A 23,761-nucleotide genomic window follows, 5' to 3' on the forward strand; every position below is an offset into this window, starting at 1 on the left:
ATGCCAATTCCAAGCCCACCGATGTCTGGAGTTGCTAATAACCCTTTTCGACCACGATGAATGAGTCTACCCAAGTTTATTCAACAAAGGTAGTCCCACAAAAAATGTGTAAGGTACTACTGATGTTGTACCTGCACTCAGTAAACACAGACCTACAGTATGTTACCACACTTTGAGTTCATACATGGTAGGTCAGGTCTCCAACCAGTAGCTACCAGTGCTCCTAACCACTTTACAAGTAGCTCTCCAAAATGGTTATTCATTTATTATCAACTCCTATACTGACAAAATTAGAATTTGGGCTTGGAGTGTGACCAATCACAGTCGAGTGGGTATGACTGGAGGTGAGCCATGTGTGGAATCAATTAAAACAGACGTTTTTTGGAGGAAACACCAAATCTAAAGAAATACAGCTGGATTAGGTATCGATTCCGGAAGATCTAGAAAGATTTATGTGCGGGTTATTGTGTGTAGCGGCTCTATAGGAGTCAACAACTCAATGCAAAGGGCCAAAAAGGAGTATAATAGAGAAAGGGCTTCTAATGTCTTCATATCCTTCTCTCACGCTCATCTTGGGGTGTGTATAGGGAGCTTTCACATCTGTCAGCATGTGAGTGTGTGTGTGTGCGTCCATTTCAGGGACAGCCATGGTAACAAGACAAGAAAGCTGAATTATTCAGTGACTATGTCTGAAACTTACAGTTGAGTAAGCACACACGCCTACGTACACTTAAGGACTAACATCCACGTTTTTCCCCAAACTATCTGAATTAGTACTGCACAATCTCATCCATGTCATGGTAAAATGTAATATTAAAAATGTGCTGACCTAGTAAAGACATTACAATAGTGTGGTAAATTAAACCCACATCACAAATTCAAAGCAGCACAACCTAGAATGAACAGAAAGAGACTTTAAGGGACAAAATGCATCCCTTTTCAACTCAATCTGGGATGTGTACATTTTGTAAATACAGTACGATTCTGTTTTTTAAGGGCCGGCTGGCAACCCTGTAGTGGTGCTATGTACTGTATTTCATAGTTCATCTGTGGACGATTGCAATATGACATCAGATCATCAATAAATTAACCACATTCTATCAAATAACGTACTGGAACTGTAAATATAACAATACGTGGAACATATATCCATAAACACATTTGACCAGTTGATATATGCTATCTTAAATTATATCAAGTTGTAATATAATGCTGTTTCATGTTGTTAAGATTGCAATTTTTGACATTCATTCATTCATTTTCTACCGCTTATCCTCACGAGAGTCACTGGGGTGCTGGAGCCTATCCCGGCTGTCTTCGGGCGAGAGGCGGGGTACACCCTGGACTGGTCGCCAGCGAATCACAAGGCACATATAGACAAACAGCTTCACATGAATAGCATCATACATCATAAATTCATTCATTCATTTTCTACCGCTTATCCTCACGAGGGTCGCGGGGAGTGCTGGAGCCTATCCCAGCTGTCTTCGGGCGAGAGGCGGGGTACACCCTGGACTGGTCGCCAGCGAATCACAAGGCACATATAGACAAACATCTTCACATGAACAGCATCATACATCGTAAATGTCATTCTTTAATAGGATGTAGTGTAAAACACGTTTAAAGGACAAAAATACATGAAACTTGGTGTTATTTTGGCTAAAGACTGCTCCAATTCAACAGGTACAAAACATCTGCACAGTACCGGTAGGGGGCACAAATTGTGGGGCGAACGTCGGAACAACAGACATTATTTACAGGTTTGAATTTTCTCACAACAAGCACACCTAGTAAATAATGAAAATCGAAACACTGGCTACTTTTGTAGCTGTTATCCACTTAATTCAACAGTGAGACCCTGATTAGAATCCTGCTGCTATTCTCTAAGGAAATCACAAAAGGCAGGGGCTTTTACATTCTGGAGACCACTCCCTAAATCCAGTGCAATTTGGTTTTAGGCAACATCAGTCAATGGAAACAGACCTTTGTTATTTTACTGAACCGCTACAATTGAATAAAGGTGGTATGATTGGAGCCATATTCCTGGATCTGAAACCATCCATGTCAGAACATAGTATACCGCAATGTTTGCAGAACATTATTTGAAGAACAGAAAACACTGTACGAGAATTAAGAGCACATGGTCCTCCTTTTTAGACAACTCAGTAGGAGTACCCCAAGGATCAATCCCGTGGCCCCTGCTGTTCTGTGTATTTATTAATGGAAGTTCATTAATAATGTCCAGAGGTTAGCACACAAATGTATGCAGCTGATGCCAAATCAAAACAGGAAGCTGTATCTGTGCTCAAGGGTGCAATGAAAAAAATATCTTCCTCAAAGCATACAACTTGTCAATGTTGTACGCTGCCAATGGCAGGGCTACTACTACAACAACTACTACTACTACTAATGCAACAGCTAATCTTTAGCTCAGCTAATTAGCGCCAAACCAAGCCTCTCTGTTCACGATGTTGCGGTACCTAGAAGCCTGCCTCCGAACATGGAACACCACGTTTCAGGCATTGCTGGATGGGGAGTAATGTTATCCACTGATTCAGCCTCAAAGAAGCATCTCGGATGAATTATTTTACCGCCATTGACTTTGTGTTTTATTCATTCATTCATTCATTTTCTACTGTTTTTTCCTCACGAGGGTCGCGGGGGGTGCTGGAGCCTATCCCAGCTGTCTTTGGCCGAGACGCGGGGTACACTCTGGACTGGTCGCCAGCCAATCACAGGGCACATATAGACAAACAACCATTCACACTCACATTCAATTATTCAATTACAATTTGGAGTCACCAATTAACCTAGCATGTTTTTGGAATGTGGGAGGAAACCGGAGTACTTTGTGTTTTATGTGTAGGAAAATAAATTAAATGCAAAAATCCTACATTTATTGATGTGTACAACACAAGATGATTTTGCCCAGTGTTTCATAAACGGATGTAACTTAGCAAACTTGTCTCATGGGATGTTATCCTTTAGTAGTCACAATGTAATTCCAATGGCTTTTATGAACAAGCGACTTTATAAATACACTCTGAGAGTCTGAGTCGCACTAGCATCCTCTGCTAACCTCTGTAAGTTCCACTCAGGCTCGCAGGGGGCGGGTTTCTGTTTGTAAGGAAATACCACCATGAATGAGCAATCTGCTAAGGAAATATTTGCCTTCTCTTCACAATGACAGCATTTAATTCATATTCTGTAAATTTACATGGAAACAGTAGATGTGATTTTATTGGCCAATTCCGGAAATCATATTGCCCTGGGTCTGCCACTGTGGGCCATTGTCCATGTTATTTTTAGACTTGATACGGGCCAGTTCAAAATGGATTTGTCCCACAGGCTGTAGTTTGGATACCTCTGTTGTAGTGGATGCCAACTGGTGTGGCTGCGTGATAGTATGTTGGTAAATCTCCCTCCCTGACAGCTGCACTGGTACAGCCCGAGGCTTTGCACGGTCTTTAGCTCAACTTAACTCTCAGTTAGATGTGGGGAAAAAAAATACACAATGCATGATTTAGCATGATTTATGTGTTTCATTGTTTCTTTATTCGTTTATTCAATCGAGGCGTTTCATTTTAAAAAGTTGTACTTAAATTGATCTCTGTCTATCACTGTTTTATAATGCCCCCCCTCTCAGGGGTGACATTCACTACATACAGTACACTGTGACACACAGAAGTTCCGTTCGTGTCTACCCAGTTGGTATTAGGCCTCCTTGGCCTTTTATTGTGGCCAACCTAAGGCCCAACCGCGCAGAATTAGACTGATTTGCGAAGAATAAGGCCTCTCGAATACATAGAAAAGGTTATTTGGGTTAATCTCAGGAGAAATGGGAGCAAAAATATTAAACTTTAACCATGCAGTCGATTAGGACTGACAACTATGCAGTGTTATCATGTCACCGCTAGATGGCAGTATAGGTTGAATTATCAGCATAGCAAATTAACACTTGATGCTTTCATTAAAGTGGCAATAGTACAAGTTGTTATAAGCTTACATTGTCCTGGTAAGTTAAACTATACAAGCTTTGCAGTTTATAATGGTGTGCACACACGCGTGCGTGTGACCGTGTGTGTGCCAAGTAGGCAGTGTGAGGAGGAGACGGTGAATATGTCTGTGTGTCTTCACACAATGTGTCTTTGTGGGACATGGGGCTGAGCTTTGGGAGCAAAAAATCTGCTTGTCGCTGGTGTGCACAGCTGGGGGTGAAATAGGAAAGTATGGGATCTGGCCCATAATGTTAAATTTTAACCAGTACAAACACTTTCTTCACAATGACTTGAGCAATATTGCTGTACAATATTATTAGAAAGCAATGGTAGCAATATGTACAAGAGCTCACTCTTGTGTATATGCACCACTGTTACCCCTATTTATGCAAATCCCGCCTTGCTGTGTGAACCCATGCAAATGTCCATGCTGTGTTTTTAATTGGCTATCCAAGACAAGATGGTATCTTTCTTGTGTGTGTGTCCTCCTGGTCATGGCTTGCTGAAATAAAAGCTCTGCGTCAGTAAGTCAGCAGGCTGCAGCATAGCAGACATTCCTGCCGGGTGTAGTTGGGGAGTTGGAGAAGGGTTGCCAAAGAAATCTGGTCTTTGAGTATGTTTTGTGAGGAGTCCACATTGTCAGGTTAACATTACCTGATGACCACCAACACACCAATGGAATTCAGTGTATTACAAACACATATCACCAATAACAGGGGAGTCCAAATTGGTTCGTAAATACGAGACTTGATTGACAACTGGATATGTGTGTGAACTGAAGAAAAGCAAAAAGGTTCAGAACGGGGAGACAGAGCATTGGCCAGTCCAAGCCGCTCAACTGCTGCAACCATAAGGATGGTATCCTTGATGGTACGTATACTTGATAACATGCAGGTTTTGTGACTTTCTAGTTCTTGTATGACTGTATTTTATATTCATGTGTTCCGTGTATTCATTCATTCATTTTCTACCGCTTTTCCTCACGAGGGTCGCGGGGGTGCTGGAGCCTATCCCAGCAGTTTTCGGGCGAGAGGCGGGGTACACCCTGGACTGGTGGCCAGCCAATCACAGGGCACATATAGACAAACAACCATTCACACTCACATTCATACCTATGGACAATTTGGAGTCGCCAATTAGCCTAGCATGTTTTTGGAATGTGGGAGGAAACCGGAGTACCTGGAGAAAACCCACGCATGCACAGGGAGAACATGCAAACTCCACACAGAGATGGCAGAGGGTGGAATTGAACCCTGGTCTCCTAGCTGTGAGGTCTGCGCGCTAACCACTCGCCCGCCGTGCAGCCCCTATTGTAATTTTATTCCCATAATATTTGGACTTTATTTTCATCATACCAGAACTCTTTTTCTTTAACATTTCACCTTTATGCTGCAAAGATGACATAATTTTTTTCTGAAAAATATTACGAGGAGACAACTCTTTTTTTCTCCTTACAATCCATCTTTTTTCTCTTAATATTTTGACTTCATTCCATTAAATTAAAATACCAACATTAAACTTTCATATCAAGGCGGGGGCCTCAAACTAGTGTCCTGCGGGCTACATTTGGCCCGCGGGCCGCGTGTTTGAGAACCCTGATCTAAATAGATAAATTAAGAATTTAATTCCTTCCCAGAAAGCCTCCTGAAGGAGTTTTATGTCGACATGTAAAAAAAAGACATTCTAATGCAGTCTATAATGACACTTGACTAGTTTATGACACTTCACTGGCCACACAGAGGATATGAATAAAAACACACCCCCTTTTTCTTCTTCAAGCCCACAGAAAACATGCTGGGAGGAGAAGAGAAGAAGGAGAAGGATACACGAAGAAGAAGAAGAGAGAGAGGGAGGAAGCTGAGAAAGTTGCGGAGTCAATGAAGGGGTCGAGCAGATGGGACATGGGAGGAAGGAAGGAAAGGATCTCTCCTTAGGGCTCAAGTGCGCGATTAAAGGACACTGCGCAAATAAACAACGCGGGTCAAGCCCCCTACCCCAGCAATAAAACTTGGAACTTCCATGCGCGCCGCCGCCGTGTGGCGTGGACGAGCCGGAGCAGCCGAGTGTCGTCCTTCAGCGACTGGGTCCTTCTCGTCAATGTTTCTCCAAACTATCTCCGAGTAACTTGTGCTGGAAGACTTGTCAACACCCACGCCGCCACTGCCACCACTATACCGCCACCTCTGAGGCTTCTTCCCGGAAGAGAGCAGCAGCCGGTGGGTCACAGGCGGAGGAGGAAGCGAAGACCGAAGCGGTAGTTCTTCCCGAGGAGAGCCGCACGCCTTAACCGGGGTCGAGGCGTCGGCACCCGGGTAGCGTCTCCCGCGATGGCCGGGGCCAAGCCGGGAGTCCACGCGTTGCAGCTCAAACCTTTGTCCGTCCATGAGGCGCTCAAAAAGGGGGGGAAGTTCATCAAATGGGACGAGGTGAGCTTTATCTTTGTTTGTGTATGTATATGTGTGTGTGTGTGTGTGTGTGTGTGTGTACTGCATACATGAGTTGTTTGGAAGTACTGTACAATCAGATCCTCCATTGGGTGTCATGGGGTGATGGTGACACTGCAGGTCACTTCAAGGCTTGACCCCCACCCATGACAGGTTCGTGTTTAAAGTGCAGGTGTGCTCCAAGCTCCACTATTTGCAACTGTGTATGTTCTAATCAGTTCCACTCCTAGAAAGTTCCCCTACAGTCGCCAGCAGGCAGGCAGGCAAGCAGAGCTTGAATGTGTGTGTTGTCTTCCATTCTTGTCAAGCCGGTTCTACTCGGGCTCATGTTCCCTCCACAAGTTCACCCACCACCCACTGCTGCTTCTTCTTCTTCTTCTGCTTTTACCAACAACTGATGTGTAAGCTCTGACCGCAACGTCAATGAGGTCATGCACTGATTTGATTGACGGCATTAATCAAAATATGTTTGGGGTGTGTTGTATCAAAGCAAGAACCGGTTCTTCACACTCTGGCAGAAAACATACACATTGAGCATTGTTATCTTCCTATAGGTCTCCTTTTGGACACAACCCAGCTCAGCATTGTTGTGTGGCAACGCTGGCATGTGCTCACTTGTGTGTACTATGTGTGTGTGTGTGTGTGTGTGTGTGTTGAGGTCATTCTGCAGGGAGACTTCTACGTGGATGTCTAAAGTGTGTGTGAGGCCGTCAATGATTAACTGGGCTGCTGATCAAACTACAAGCCCTAACCGTCTTTGGTTTCCAACAGGAATGCATGCAAGGTGTATGTGTGTGTATAAACCTAGACAACACATTATACGTATAAAGACATTGCAACATGCTAAAATGTTTATTTTCACTCTTATTGATTCAGAAGTGCTACATAGGTTGGGGGTTGTTATGGCGATCAGCAAAGTTCATTGTAATCAGGACCTTTGACTGTTTTCCATTCACGATTTCCACAGGAAGTGCGGCGTGTGAAGCCGGTTTGGGACTTTTTTAAATGTTGTGTGACACTGGTAGCTGGAAGCGGTAAACAAACACACAATCCTTCCTTATTTACAGACGTCATATGATGCTTGTTTGCATCCGCTCGCAGCACAAATGGCCCTCTCCGAGTGTGTGAAGGCATGTTGTGCGTCCGCGGACATGGAGTTCATTCATCAGCCTGTCGAGCACACGCAGCGACAATGAGCCAACGTGGCCTCAGAAGAAACCTCTTGTCACGCAAGCCGACAACTGCCATGTCTTTTTGATTTCCTCCCTCTTGCACACACTAACGCTCTCTGTCCACCCCTCTATGGGAATTCCCAGCATAAGCTGGCTATTAAGCGTGCAAAGATACACAAAAACACACACATTCTTCCTCTCCTGTCCCTTTTTGTTCACACACCAAATCAACCTGGCGAGGTCAATCGTGGCGAGTCAAACCGCTTCCCGCTCAGGGACAAACATTCAAGCAAATTTTGGGGCTGAGATGGCTGCCATTGACGTGCCATTGCGACATCAGAATTTGAAGTGGTTCATGCCTCGCTAAGATATTAACATGAAACCTCTGGGGGCTTCTTGATGGACATCTTTATACCCTGGGAACGTAGGAATTTTCCAAAATAACTCTAAAGAAATGATCATGGCCTCAATGATGAACGACATGTTTTAAGACAAAGCTGTTGTTTTCTTACTAAATAGTCCACTTTCTTGCTGTCCTCTATTATCAGGCACTAAGCATTTAATAATAACCATGTTCAACGGATAACAGCTTGAAGACGCAGAAGTGTGTTAAGTGGGATTCAATGTTAATACATGGACTATTTTTTTTTAGCAGAAACCTGTTTATGGCTTTTAAAATCAGTTTTTAACATTATTAGAGCCCTCTAGACATTAAATAACACCCCTATAGTCACTTTTATATCACATTGTGCAGGTAATGGGATCACTGCAGGACATAAGACGGCCGCTGCTAGCATAGAAAGCTAGCGAGCTAACTAGTTATTTGTTTGTTTCAGCTTTTTCCTGATTACGGAGCTGCCACAGTGAATCTTTTGATGTATGTGCTCTTCCTGATGAATACCAATGATGCTTACTAGTGGAGATTTGAACCTGGAGCGTTTGCTCCAAAGTCCAGTACGCTAACCACTACACCACAGCGGCTCAGGAAGCTAACTAGTTAGCTAATTTAATCTAATTTAAGACTTAAAAGAAATGTTTCAAACGCAGTGGAGAAATAGGACAAAGCCAAAAATGTACCACTTCCACACAGAATGAGAGAGGAACTTTTTTCATTTGATCTCAGCATTGGCATGTCCGTCTTAGCCATGACATGTCGGATTGGCTGGCCACGCGGTGTGAAAGGTCATGGGGATATATTGGAATTGCATGGGTGACTACGTCTTCCTTAATCACAAACACAGACATTAGTTTGTTGAAGATTTAGTAGCAGTGTATGCTAGGCTGGCATCCCATTAGAAAAGTTAGCCAGGCTACATTCATCTCCCAATTACTGGGCAAACTTGACCATTCATGTATTGCATCAATAAATATAAGGATTTGTGCATTTAATTAACAGACATTTTCTTCACTAACCCAATAAGCAACACTATGCTGATAAAATAAATATAAAAGGGAAAAAACTGGGATTCCAAAAAAATAAAAATGGAATTTGTAGAAATAATAAAATGGATTTAATAGGGCCCTAAGGTGATGTAATCTTAACATCATGTCTCATAACATAACAAGGATGCCAAGTGACCAGAATACTACATATAACTTCCACGAAAAGTTCATTTAAAGTGCAGTCAGTCTTTGGCTCCAAACCAAAAATGATAAAAACAGTACCACCGGCCAGCACATTTTACCAATGGCGGTTTAAAAAAACAGATTGAACAAATAAATGTCTGTATTTACCACAATTCAGAAATTGTCCCGTGGGCCAAATAAGATGATCTATGTTCATGGCCGGTCTGGTAGTCACGTAAATGTTTGCTGCGTGTGCATATACACAAAAGCATCCCCAGAGATTTGTGTGATTTGTGTGACATGGAGGAGTGTGGCTTCATAATGCTGGGAGCACACAGATTTAAATAGGGACATGTCATGTCTATTTTTTCTAAATTGCCTTATTGATGCCATTTTCTAGAGTTTTGCTGAATATACAGTTGACAGTAAAAAATGCAGCATATTCCTTTAGGATCCCAGCAAAGTAAGGACACTCAAATATAAAGTTCCCAACGGCACTTGTTTACAAGAAAATCCCATTTTGACCCTCCTTCCCTCCAATCGTCTCATCACACCGTCATTCCTTCATGCTTCTTTTCCCTCCATTCTCTCATACGTCATATTTTCTCCTCTCTTCCTCCTCGCTTTTTCCGCGCCGTACGTGCCTCCTTGTTGTTGCGATGTGGTTCAAATCTGTCTGCGTCACAACAGGAGCTGTGTTTCTAAATGGCTGTGGGCAGTGGTGTCCAATGTCTGGCCTGAGGGCCATTTGCGGCCCTCAGCTGGTCTCTATTTAAATTTGTGGCTTTTCCACAAATGGGATCTAGGATATTGTCAGTTCAACTGTTATCATACTAATATAAATAAGACATATTAGCTTTTTTATTTGAGCAATTTAACTCGTTAGTATGTCCTGGACTGCTTTGGGTTAATTTTTGTTAATTTTTCAAAAGTTTAGACACCGCTGGCTTTGGGAATTGTACTGTTGGGCACCTCAAATGACACACACACACACACACAATGTGGTTGGGAGGAGTAGGAATCAAATCAAATAACTTCCTGCTCCAGCTTGTTGTAAAGTTCCAAGCAAAACATCTTCTGTCTCTCTCGCTCTCTCTCTCTCTCTTTCCCTCCCACAGTTTGGTGCTGCCGCCTCCGCCACTGCTCCACCCTCTTTAGCTCGGTCGGTCGCAATTCAATTGAGATGAATTCCATCTTGGATTCAGTTAAAATTCCTCCCGAGCGTCCAATTAAGCCAACACCATGCAACTTGGCTGTGTTTCTCCACGCTACACGCAGCCTCCATTTGGCAACATAGTGAGCGCCACGCTTTTTAGGTTTTGTTTAACTCAACTTTATTGTAAAACAGCCAGAAATTGCACCTCCTCATCTTCTACAGAACATTTTTGCTGCTGACTTCAGTGTAGCTTCATATTTTGGTGAGAATGTGAGGACTCACTCTGTTTGTTTGCATGTTGGAACTTGTCATTTTATAACCTCTCTTCATCCACGTTGTTAACCTTTGCTTCCGCCAGTGTGCACAAATTACCCTTTTCTTTCTCCGCATGGTGTTTTATGAGCCCATGGCGCTGATTAAGTCCTTAATTTACCACTGCTCTACCGACAAAGATGGCAGATCGGGAGCACAACTGAGTCACTCGTACCCGAGAGCTCGGGATGTTCTGACATCGTGCTGACAAACACGCCTGACGTCCTCACAGAGGGGTGAGAAACAGGGCAGAGATTGCTTGAAGGATGGAGAGAGAGAGGTGGAAGGTCAATCACAGCCACATGCAAAGTGTGTGAAGACATCTGAACGTCTATGTGCTAAAGTCTAAAGCGGCGACAGCCAAACGGTTTTTCGCCGCATACATCACGATTCAAGGAGGCGGTGTCCACTTGTCGTTCACAAAATAAATAATGAACCACCAAAAAAAAAGTGAGTCAAAGACCATTTGAAGATATTTTAATAACACTCAGGAGCTCCGTGTTGCACATTCTGTCCACGTTATGCTGCCACAACATGGACTGGAACATAAATTGTGTTGAGGAAGTCGTCTAGGAAGAGAGGATAAGTGGTGCTCATTAGCAGAAGGATGCCTGAAGCACCAGAGAGGGGTTCAACTCGTGTGTGTGTGTGTGACATTACGGTCAGGTAATGAGTGTGTGTGTCAGAAGGTCAGGGCAGGAGAAGTGGCCCCGGCCATCAATTAGGGAGTTGAAAAAGTCGTTGGGGGGAAAGAAACGGCTGATTGACACAGAGGGAGGCAACCTCCAAAGGTGCTTAATTAAGGAGTGGGTCCAATTTTAGACCCACGACCCACACACAGGACTGAAAGTAAACATTTCAGCTGTGGCCAACACGCCTCCACTTTTCTTAAAGGAAAATTGTACCCTTCATCACATTCCTTATGTGAAACATGAACAGATATTTCTTTCTCTCTTCTGTGCGCTCTAGAGAGAGAAAACATGTTAGCATGAGGAGCTAACAATTTATGAAACAAACTCTAAACCTCTAACAAACCTCAAACAACATTTTATGTGTCTATATAGATGCTTTGATCATGCATTAACAGGTACATTCATGATAAAGCTTTGGTACTCCAGCAAACCACAGTGAGAGTCATTATCCACAAATGGCGAAAACATGGCCATTCCTGGTGAACCTTCCCAGGAGTGGCCAGCCAATCAAATTGACCCCAAGAGCACAGCAATAACTGGGTCACATAAGACCCTACAACGTCCAACGAACTGCAGGTTCTGCCCCCTTTCTGCCCCTAACCGCATCAGTTAAGGTCAGTCTTCATGACTCCATCATAAGGAAGACACTGGGCAAAAACGACTCCAAGACCAAAACCACTGCTGAACAAAAATAACATTAAGGCTCGTCTCAATTTTGCCAGAAAAAATCTTGATGAACACCAAGACCATTGGGAAAATACTGACAAGACAAAAGTTATAAATGACGTAAAAGTAACGACAAATTTCAGAAAAAGAACATCATACCAACAGTAAAATATGGTGGTGGTAGTGTGATGGTCTGGGACTGTTTTGCTGCTTCAAGACCTGGAAGACCTGCTGTTATCAATGGAACCATGAATTCTGTTGTCTACCAAAAAATCCTAAAGGAAAATGCCTGGCCCATCAAACATGGGTTCTGCAGCAGGACAATGATCCAAAACACACCACCAAGTCCACCTCTGAATGGCTGAAGAAAAACCAAATGAAGACTTTGGAGTGGCCTAGTCAAAGTCCTGACCTGAATCCTATTGAGATGCTGTGGCATGACCTTAAAAAGGTGCTTCATGCTGGAAAAGCCTCCAATGTGGCTGAATGACAACAATTCTGCAAAGATGAGTGGGACAAAAATTTCTCCACAGCACTGTAAGCGACTCATTGCAAGTTATCGCTTGATTGCAGTTGCTGCTAGTTACTTGCTTTAGGGGGCAGTCACTTTTTCACACAGGGCCATGTAGGTTTGGATTGCATTTTAAAATGCATTTTAAACTATCATTTAAAATGCATTTTGTGACTAATATTTACATTTGTTTGTAAGTGCAAAACTCCAAAGAAAATACACTTTTTCTTTAAGGTTGAGTGACCTTTCATTCAATTAAGTCAAATAGAAATAGTTAGAGGTCACATGTGCCGATAGAGCAAATTCCCCTGGGTGAATGTTTGACTGTGTTTGCGTGTTCTGTCCATCCCTGTGGAATTCCCGCCCATAGTCGGCCGACACGCTTTCTAATGGAAATTACAATGTGGAATCAGAGTTTCAGTTGTAAGTTAACACGGGTCACATGCTTGTTTTATAGCGTCCAGTAGATGTTCCATGTTAAGTTATATCATCGTATCATTGGTTGCTATATAATGTTGGCATTAGAAGTGGCATCAGCAGCACAACACCTTATTGGTGTCTTAATAATAATACCCCCTTTTCTCTTTCTACTGTCTTCATTGACATCTCTCCGTCTTCTAAATCTCCTCCTTTTCTGCTGTTCTCTGTCAGCTGAGCGTGGAGCCTAAACTCAAGGTATGTTTTAAATGAAATAAGGTGTGTCGGTGTTATGTGCACAGAATGGGCCACAGTAAGTGGTGTCGTTTTTGTGTGCAAAAAATAGTTTCCCCAGCTGCTGGTACTGCTGTGATTAGCTCTTCCACTGCGTTTTTGTACGCTAAAGATGTGCTAAACGGAAGGCACTCATGGCAAATTTAGTATACAAGCAATGTTATATACAGTAGACCCTCGCTTATTTGTGGTTCGCCATTCCCAACCCTGCAACTCATATAGGACAATGGACAACTTCATGGTAGTATCACCTTTCTTTTGCACTGCACTACCTGAGTTGTGGCTGATCACTGAGGTGTTCGAGCGTATTATGTAAATCTCAGTGTTAGGCGCTAATGTAGTCACGCTGTTTTTCATTTTTATTAACGTACGCCCTGCTGTAATCTGCATAGCCCTGTACTCTGCGTATATTAGATGTGTTTTTCACCATTTATTGGGGGTCTTGGAATGTAACCCCAGGAATAGCGGGGATCTACTGCATAGATGTCTTATGGTCCCCAAATTGCTTCCTGGGATTTTTGAGTCGTCATTTCATGTTGGGAAATATTTTGTGTGTTTGTCTTCATTGGTCTGGAATGGTTTTGGTTGGCTGCCGGGCAGAACGATGATGTCAGTCATCCGTCAGTAAATAAACAGCATTAGGATATCTGGATACTTTGTCTGCTGGGTATCCAGTGTGATTGCTGGCTGTAATGGAGCCTGTGTGTGTGTGTGACGCCACAAAATGATCATACTAATGACATGTTAATGCAAGATTATCTTCTGTCATGATGAGATCATTGAGAAAAATGATGCATGGTTTATCAATTTGAATACCAATGTGCATTGTTGTCCATTTAGTATTATTTCCAATGAATTTACATTATATTACATTTCCAATGTAAATGGTAGCCTAATTATGTAAGCAACTTAAGTGCTGCTTTTGTCCCCCAATACTGTATCCTATGGCACAGAATCATAAATAAATGGTCATATTTTATTGTCCATAATCTTCAGTGGTGGTTGGTCATTATTTGTGTTTTATTTCTGCCACCATCCAGGAGCCCAACAGCGGGTCCCCCACCCTGGTAACCCTGAAAGTGGACCCAGATGGATTCTTCCTGTACTGGACAGGAGGCGCCAACCTGGTGAGAAACACATACACACACTTACGTGATCGAATGACTACAATAGGGTTTTAACGCACACACACACATATGTTGCACATCACGGCTTTCTTCCATGTTGTGTCCCTCGTTCCTCATCCTTTTTAGTCCATCATGGCGCTTGGACCTTCCTGCCCACCACTGCTTAAAGCCATTACTGCGGCCATATTAGATTGTACGTTGGGGGCATTTAGCGGATGTAATTAGCTGGTGGCAACTGGGGAGGAGATAGCAGGATGTGGGTTGGGGGGAAATGGAGAGTGTAGTCAGGAATATCAAATTCTCACTCATCATCCAGAACTATGGATTAACCCTCCATGGCCATGATGTCCAACTGATAAGACATTTCAATTAACTACATCAGTCCCTGCTTTTCCTCCTTCATACACACCAAACCTCCAGTCATTTCTGGACGACTAATTATTCCTAAGGTATGTTCATCCAACAGAACCAGAACTTTAACTTTGTGTGTGTGCGTGTGTGTGTGTGTGTGTTGAGATAATAGGCCATCCATGGCCCGAGGTGCAGCCATGACACTATTTAGCAAAGATAACATATTTCAATCTTTATCTCTTCATGCTGGCTTTCTGTAGTTTGACAAAGATGGAGGTGAGGGCATGATGTGTCAGGCTTCTGTATCAGGACATGCAAATGTCTCTTTATTCCCTGGAATAAGTCCAAACTTCCCTGTGCTTCCCTGGAAATGCCAGGCATGCCGCAATATTTGTTTTGCCACCACTTCCTGCTTGTTGTCATTACAAACGGCACTACAGCTACTCGTCGCATGCCTTAAGGGTGGGGGGGGGGGGGGGGGGGTGTTTCGGGGGTCCAAAGTACAGCCCAGCAATGCCGCGGCTAATTATTTTATTGGCCCTTGGCATATTTTGATGACAAGGCAAAGTCAGACCATAACTCTAGTTCCTTTTCTACTATTGATCATCATTCATAAGTGGTGAGTATCTTTACATTTTACATTTAAAAATGTGTTTAACAAGTATGTCAGGCATATTATAGGGCTTACAGTGTCAAAAGTAGGCTTTTTTTTATGGGTGCATCTGCAAGTCACGTTTTTGCCATTCACAGGGTTTTTGGGTTGACACCCGTGACAAATTTTAAGATGTCAATGTTTTCAGTTGTTCCTCTACGTAGCTTTGCTTGTTTCTTCCGCCTTTTCTTGATTACGGAGTTGCCACAGCGGATCTTTTTGATCCGCATAGTGATTTTTGGACCCTTTAAATTCCGGATGCCCTCCCTGACGAATGCCGATGATGCTTACTGGTCGAGATTCAGACTTGAGGCGTCTGCTCCAAAGTCCAGAACGCTAATCTCTATCCTACTATATATGGCTAAATTTGTGTCTTTTTGTGTATCTTTTCACAAAAAGCCTTTTTCCTCCCTTTTTTGTTGAGAACTGATATTTTGCTGAAACTTAGATCCGTTCTACTGCTGATTACGGAAAAAGGTAGAACCAGCGTCTAGTCGTTCTTCTGCTATATACCATGTTTATATAAGCATCCAATCCAGACTATATCGATATGAACCAAATGCTTGTTTTTCTTTCATTCATTCATTTTCTACCGCTTATCCTCTCAAGGGTCGCGGGGGGTGCTGGAGCTGTCTTCGGGCGAGAGGCGGGGTACCTTGGACTGGTCGCTAGTAGACAAACAAACTGGGCACATATAGACAAACAACCATTCACACTCACATTCATACCTATGGGCAATTTGGAGTTGCTAATTAACCTAGCATGTATGGGGAGAACATGCAAACTCCACACAGAGATGGCCGAGGTTGGAACTGAACTCGGGTCTCCGAGCTGTGAGGCATGTGCGCTAAACACTTTATGCAGTCCGCTATGCAGCCCCTGCTTGTTTTTCATATTGTGCTTAAAAGAAATATAGACATTTTAAAAATATCAATACATCGCCCAGCCCTGGGTACCAAATGTACCAAGGTGGTACCCAGCATCCTTTCATTCTGCTTTAAATTATCCAGCACAATTATTCCCGCTTTGATGCTTTTCTTTCAGACTGTTATTTCAGCTACATTCAAGCCTTTAATTTGGCTTTGTGGCCCCCCAGGAGAATTTTGAGGGCAGAGCGGAGTGGCAGGAAAGGGGACACAGCAACACACATATCCAGCTATTATTAATGAGAGCAGCCTTACACAGATGACAAGGGTATTTGGATGGGAACCCATTTCTCGGAATAGCGGGACCCAAAATATTTGATCTCCAGTGTCCTATCTAGTCCTTATGAATGTCACAGATGATAGCGGGTTTTGTTTCGCCAGTCAATTATTATTACTTCCTCATTGAGGTGTGGGAGGAAGTAATATGCGTTAAATCCATTTCCAGGTTGTGATGCCACAGTCTGGCGTGGGATTTTGCAGATGCCTTTTATGGTTTTGAATGCTCCATGAAAGTCTTTCAAGTTATTCTGAAGGGGATTATTCTAACAGTTATCTTGGGATGATTTGAACATTGCCTTGTCCATCCGTCATCATTCACATCGTTGAAATGTGCAGTCTGGATTATCTCTCTCCTCTCCTCCGTCTGCTTTATGTCTTCTTTTTTTAATTCCTCCATATTTTCCTCCCCAACCTCCGCCCCCCCCTTCTGTCCGTCTTTGCCTGTGGTGATAAGACGCGACCGACACACATGCGCGCAGTGGTTTGGCAGTGAAAAAGAAGAGAGGCACACCCCGCCTGTTTTTTTTTTTTCCTTCTTTCCTTTTTCACTTGGAACTGCAGCCTCACTGCTGGTTTATACCCGACTTAGCCCGGTTGCTTTGCACAGGCTTTGAATTTAGTCAAAATATTTAAAAGTAGCGACAGCTGGATTCACTTACATCACATACAGGATGGGGCTGAGCGTTGCCTTCACGTGCTGCACACTATTCTTTATTTTATGTATCACCTTGGAGAGATTTCCTGCCTCTTTGCTAATGTATGCAGTTAGGCTGTCCCAGCAATAGAACTTTGTTTAACTGCTGAAATGTGGAGTGGATGCCTATGGTTGAAAGTTAGTCAAGCTCCAACAGCATACATTGGCACCCTCAGGCTAATGCGTGTCTCCTCTGTCCCGTGTGCTGATGCCCCCCCCCCTTATACTGGAGTGTACATTATAGCTGGTGTGTCTTTTATGGTCTTTGCTGCCTCCTTTGCTGCATTTAAATTTGCATAAATTCAACTCAGATCTGTGACAGCTGGACAGCTGGAATCTGTCTCGCACATAAACACATGCACACATACACACACACACACACACACACACACAGAGAGAAAGGGAAAAGTTGTTCCTCTAGCATAAACTGCAGGATGACATTTCCTCCCTCTTTGCCCTGCGTCCTCCTTTTCTTTCTACTGACATTTTTATTACTTTTATTTCCCTCTATCGTCTTCCGTACTCCTCATATTTACACCCCCGACCCCCACCCCCGGCCCCACTACCATTTCTTGCAACAACACTCTTCTTAATCTCGCTCATTTTCTCTACGCCATGGGAAAATGGGCAGGATGTTGCACAGACGGGGTCAATGATGGGGGTGGCTATCCTTCCCAGATTCCCTCATTCTTCACCCCCCTCCTAGCTACAAGCTGTAATGGACATGTCAATATCACCTGAGTCCCCCCCCAGGGATGGAATTGCCTCACCACAGACCGCCAATTGAACCTCTAATTGGGTCTTGACACACCAACGCTAAACAAACAATGGAAAGTGTTAGCCAACTTACCCAACTTGATGAGCTACAGTAATTTAGGGCTGCAGCTATTGAATATTTTAGTATTCTACTGAAAATTCCTTCGATTAATTGAGTAATTGGACTAAACATAATCTTTTTGGTTAAAAAAGCTTTGTGAACATGGGTGAAGTCTGACGCCTTTCCAACAGTACTCGGCTGTGTTGAAGAGTCATAAAGACAAGCGGACAAGCTGGACCCAATCACCAATGCCAAGGGGTCCTTTGTTTGGGAACACCACTCCCCTTAGTGGTACAGTACGGGCAAACAGAGTTGTTTGTGTAATATTCTGATTTGTTTAAGTATGCCGTACAGGAGGCCGTAGTATTTGGTGTCATCCAAGATGGCTGAATAAACAAGCAGGTTTGAGTTGGGTGTCGACTAGCTAAAACTCAACTCTGAACCCCTGATGTTGATTTGGTAATATGAGTGTAAAGGTGACTATATGGTTGTTATTTCATTCCCAGAGGGGTCTAATAATGTTAAAACCCATATTTAGAAGGCCATAAACATGTTTCCTATGCGCTAGCTATGAAAATAGTTTCCTTTTAATAAGAAAGAATCCTATTTCACGCAAATTCATTTGGTGAGGCATGAGGGATTGCTGTATTCAGTGCAATACATTACATGCAGCAAAGCATAAAATACAATGGTTTGTTATGTACGATAGTGTACAATAACCTAGACGGCATATAAAATATGCGGCAACCATTTGGAAAATTTTTCCTTAAAATCAGAATTATACGAAAATCAAGGTTGTATTGTATTCATTCATTCATTCATTCATTTTCTACCACTTATCCTCACGGGGGTCATGGGGGTGCTGGAGCCAATCCCAGCTGTCTTTGGGCGAGAGGCAGGGTACACCCTGGACTGGTGGCCAGCCAATCACAGGGCACATATAGACAAACAACCATTCACACTCACATTCATACCTATGGACAATTTTGAGTCGCCAATTAACCTAGCATGTTTTTGGAATGTGGGAGGAAACCGGAGTACCCGGAGAAAACCCACGCATGCACAGCGAGAACATGCAAGCGCCACAGAGAGATGGCCGAGGGTGGAATTGAACCCGCCTGAATCTCCTAGCTGTGAGGTTGTATTGTATTTAAGGATTTAAAGATAGAGTAGAGTTATAGAGTTTTGTGCATTTAGAGTATGTGTATTCACCCCGGAATACACAGAAACCGAAAATTACAACAATAAAAGCACAACTTATGCAGTCCATGACCCAAAGTGTGTGGCTATGTTTGTAGCATTTTAGCGAGCGTGTATTTAACATAAGCCAGCTGGATCGTTTGTTGGCAGGTACAAGTAGCGATCTAATAGAGATTACCTCCCTGGCTCAAGTCAGACAGCCACAGGGAATTAACTTGGAACAAGGGCTTTGCATAACACACACTTTTGCTGGAGGTACTTTCTGCACACACACACACGCGATGTGAGTGGTTTGGTAGGGGGAAGTTGAGTGTGTCATTTGATAATGTGACAGCTTCCTCCCCTCTTTCGCTTGGTCACTTGCACTATTCCATGTTGACATTATCTGTGGGTGCACATGGACTCAGTTCCAATGAAGAACTGAGGAAGTGCTCCGCTTCAAATCTATGGCCTACAGTAGTTACTGAATAAATGAAGCTACCCTTTTACTACACGTAGCATCAATTCCTTCACAAACGGCACAAGTACGTTGCAAAAATATCCCTGTGCATATGAAGTTTGTGTTATGATCGTTGAGTGATGCCATAATGAAATCATGAGTTCACTTTTACCTACAAGGTAGCACAATATTTCAAAACCTCAGAAAAATGAATTGCAAATCATGCCCAACCCCGAATGTGCAGCACATTCTGTTCATTAATTATCCTTTAATGAAGCTATTCAGTTGTTAGCACCATGGTTCAAAGGGTTTATGGTAGAGAAGAGTCATCCATCCGTCCATGCATCCATCCATCCATCCACCCATGCATCCATCCGTCCATCCATCCGTCCATGCATGCATGCATGCATCCATCCATGCATCCTTCGATGCGTTCATACATCCATGCGTCCATCCATGCATCAATCCATCCATCCATGCATGCACGCATCCATCCATGCATTCATCGATCCGTCTATGCATCCAACCATGCATCCATCTGTCCGTCCATTCATCCAGCCATGCATCCATACATCCGTCCATGCGTCCATGCATCCATCTGTCCATCTATCCATGCATTCATCCATCCGTTCTTCCATCCATGCATCTATCCATCTGTCCATGCATCCATCGATCCGTCCATGCATCCATCTGTCCGTCCATCCGTCCGTGCATCCATCAATCCATCCATGCGTCCATGCATCCATCTGTCCATCCATCCATGCATCCATCCATCCGTCCTTCCATCCATGCATCCATCCAACTGTCCATGCATCCATCGATCTGTCCATCCATCCATCCATCCGTCCATGCATCCATCCATCCGTCCATGCATCCATCTGTCCATCCATCCATGCATCCGTCCATCCATAATGCATCCATCCATTTCTTGGTGCTCATTTCATGCCAATTACGACAACACCCACTTTTAGTGTTGGTGCCAGTGTTATTAGCAGTTAATAATTTCAGCCTCAGGGCTAAGCCATGCTTATTTTTCAGCCTTTGATACACAGCTCAACAATCCGTTTTGAAGTTGAACGTCGTTTCCCAGCCTAAGTTTGTATTTTTAATGTTTTGTCTTGTCTGTGTGTGTGTGTGTGTGTGTGTGTGTGTGTGTGTGTGTGTGTGTGCAAGCGAGCATGTGTGTGTATGTCAGGCCTTGAGGCAGCTGCATAAACGTGAGTTAGCGCCACAAGTGTGTCTCCACATGTTTGTGTTTGGCAGAATTGTTCACGAGCGCTGTAACTGGTTTTGATATGTGTGAGCTCGTCTGTGTATGCTCCATTCCTGCCTGGATTTATTTGCATTTAATTGGACTGCTTTGTTTATATATTTACTACAGAACCTTGGTTAGCATCATTCATCTGTCCCAGAAGGTCTGATTAAACCTAAGCTCACCGAATCCATTTTTCACATTAGAAATACTTTGCCTTCCCAAAAGCCAAAAACCTTAACACAAAACACATTTTTGTTGCAAACCGAGGCAAAATTATGGCATAAATTTCCAAAAAGCACTCTAACCAAGGTTCCGCTCCACTGTGTGTGTCTGCGTATACATGCCATGATTGTCATCCAAGATAGACATGTTTGGTGCAGTGCTCTTTAAAAAAATCCGCCCATGCAGGCAAGTCACAGGAAAGGAGAGGCGCTCCTTTGATTGTTTTCTTGGCCTTTTATATTCCTCGCTCAGGTTGGTTAATGTGAGGATCGTGAATAGAGGACAGTAGCAGGGAGGGGAAGTGTAAAAGTCAATCAAAGAAATGCAGGAAGGACATGACAAAGTTGTCTGACAGCCTAATCAAAGAGCCGTGACTCCTAATGTCTAGTAGCTAAATATAGATTGACCTTACTGGCTCTTTTGACCTTAGGATTGCAATCACCGAGGGATGCCAGTCGAGGATAATTTGACAGAGGCTGTTATTTTAGTCACTACATGTAATAACTTTTTTTTCTTATTTGTTGACTTGTGTTTGTTTGGCACCATGGGTGAGGTACTTGTCAAGCATGTGAAAAACTACTTTAAAAAAATCAAAAGGTAGTCTCATATTGACTGGCTCTGACTACTTGCAAGTCACTCTGGTACACTGTTTTGTCAAAGATTTCACTGCGTCAGCACAGAGCAATGGCTTCCAGGAAATGTTTGAGGGAAGAGGTAAGCATCAGGCAGAAGTGGTTGGAGTTATGTTATCTGAGCATGTGCGAAGCTGGATAATTCGCCAAACTGTTACTGAAGTCTGATGCCTTTCCAAAATATTGAAGAATCAGAAGTGCAAGCTGTAAGTAACAATTTAATTTCAGTGTCCTAACTGTGTTTATTTTTTGTAAGTAAGTGGTTGTTTATGTAGCATTATAGAGTGTGCATACAGGAAGTGGGGTACAAATTACATTTGCACCGATAGCCTTTTCCACCACTAAGGATGGGTAGTTCCGCAACAAATATGTAATGACCACATTCCTACTACGATGTAGAAAACCTATGTTACCTACTGACCTACATCAAGTAACTCTCCAAAGGGTTTATTCAATTGTTATCAACTCAATACTGGCAAAATTAGAAAGTGTTCGGCAGTAGCCCAGAAGTCCTCTGGAGCGCTTGGGAGTGTGACCAATCACAGTGGAGTGGGTGTGCCTGGAAGCGGGCCGTTGGTGGAATGAGTTAAACAGACCATTCTGGAAATCCAAGGTTTTCCAAGGGTTATTGTGTGGAGCTGCTCTAGCCACAGCCAAGATTGTTAGCCACATGGCTATGTTAGCTGTTGTTTGATGTGAGCTGCTGTGTGCCTCCAAAATGTCTTAGCAGTTTGGTTTCACACAGCGGGCATGACTGTTTTCAAGGAAATGTGGGAGGACGACCATGGCCGTTAGTTAGGGTAAGACATCAGCTACATCAGTAGGTTCTCTACAGCCACAGCTATCACTCCCAAGTTGTTTTTTTTAGCTCAACAATGAAAATGTGACCATGGTGCTTAAAAAGTGTTTCCACATGATCTCAGAAGGAGTGTACACATGTGACATGCTTTTGGGTGCGCTGTGGGGAATGTCTGAACAACAAAACTTCACTTCAACTTCCTGAGGTGTGCAGAAGCAGCTAATTGCTAATTTTAGCGCTTTATCACCACATAACTTGTGGAAAACTGTCTACCATTTGGCGTTATGAGTCCTACGTGATAAACAGCGGGGGATGTGTTGGGGATTAGCACTGACAGATGAGTGGAGCACTACAGCTGCGATGACTAGCTGCGTATTACACTTACACACACACACACACACACCATTTGAGCAGAAGGCCGGAATATGTCAGGAATGTACTCACAGACACGGCCTACTGCCGCAGCAAGGACGCGCGGCGACGCGTCGATATGCTGCTTATGACTTTGCACACTGACACATTAGTGCTCTTTGATTCAGTCTTGAAGATACACCCCCCCCCAACCACCCACAGACACACACACACCATCTTGCTCAACAAGTCAGGATGTTTCACAAGTTTCAACCTGCATGCATGGTGATTTATAGACTTTGCCGCTAGTGTGTGTCAGTTTGAAGGACTGGTGACAAAATGTTAACTGTCAAACACACGCACACACACACACAGGCGGCAGACGAAGTTGTAATCTCAGTTCTTGCGGTCTCCAAGGAGTCACCATGGCGATGGCAGAATGAAACCACGGCCGGTGGGAGAGGAGGAAGTTGCTCGTGTATGCATGTGTGTGCATGTGTCCTACAGACCCAGAAGCGCTTTATTCCCCCTGGGACCAAAATGATTCTCCACTGGCCAATGAGAGCCGAATCCAATTTGTCGATTCCTTTTCACCGTTTTTTTTTATGTATTTTTACATGTGGCCAATCACTCGGGAGCAGAAAGGACAATAAAGAAGGCTTCAACAAAACCAGATAAATAACAGGAAGCGAGATACATGTCTTTTTTTCACCAGTGTTCCTTAAATGGAGTAAGAAAAACACAAAGTGGATGCAGGTAAAGTCAGAACCGTACGGGATTGAGAGCAGC

General features: G+C 43.4%; 1 protein-coding gene across 1 annotated transcript in view; it reads left to right on the top strand.

The window, feature by feature from the left end:
* The first annotated feature begins 4,786 nt into the window (after positions 1-4,786).
* The window catches only part of plcb3 (phospholipase C, beta 3 (phosphatidylinositol-specific)), a 39,260-nt gene continuing 20,285 nt past the window's right edge, over positions 4,787-23,761 (top strand). The window contains exons 1-3 of the mRNA XM_058068934.2: positions 4,787-4,868; positions 5,778-6,424; positions 14,269-14,355. Coding sequence (XP_057924917.2) covers positions 6,326-6,424; positions 14,269-14,355 — 186 coding nt within the window. The 5' untranslated portion in view covers positions 4,787-4,868; positions 5,778-6,325. The remainder of the gene's footprint in view (positions 4,869-5,777; positions 6,425-14,268; positions 14,356-23,761) is intronic.

Source organism: Doryrhamphus excisus, linkage group LG2 (assembly GCF_037039965.1).
Source record: "Doryrhamphus excisus strain RoL-2023G ecotype Guam linkage group LG2, RoL_Dexc_Guam_v1.1, whole genome shotgun sequence".
Lineage (NCBI taxonomy): Eukaryota > Metazoa > Chordata > Actinopteri > Syngnathiformes > Syngnathidae > Doryrhamphus > Doryrhamphus excisus.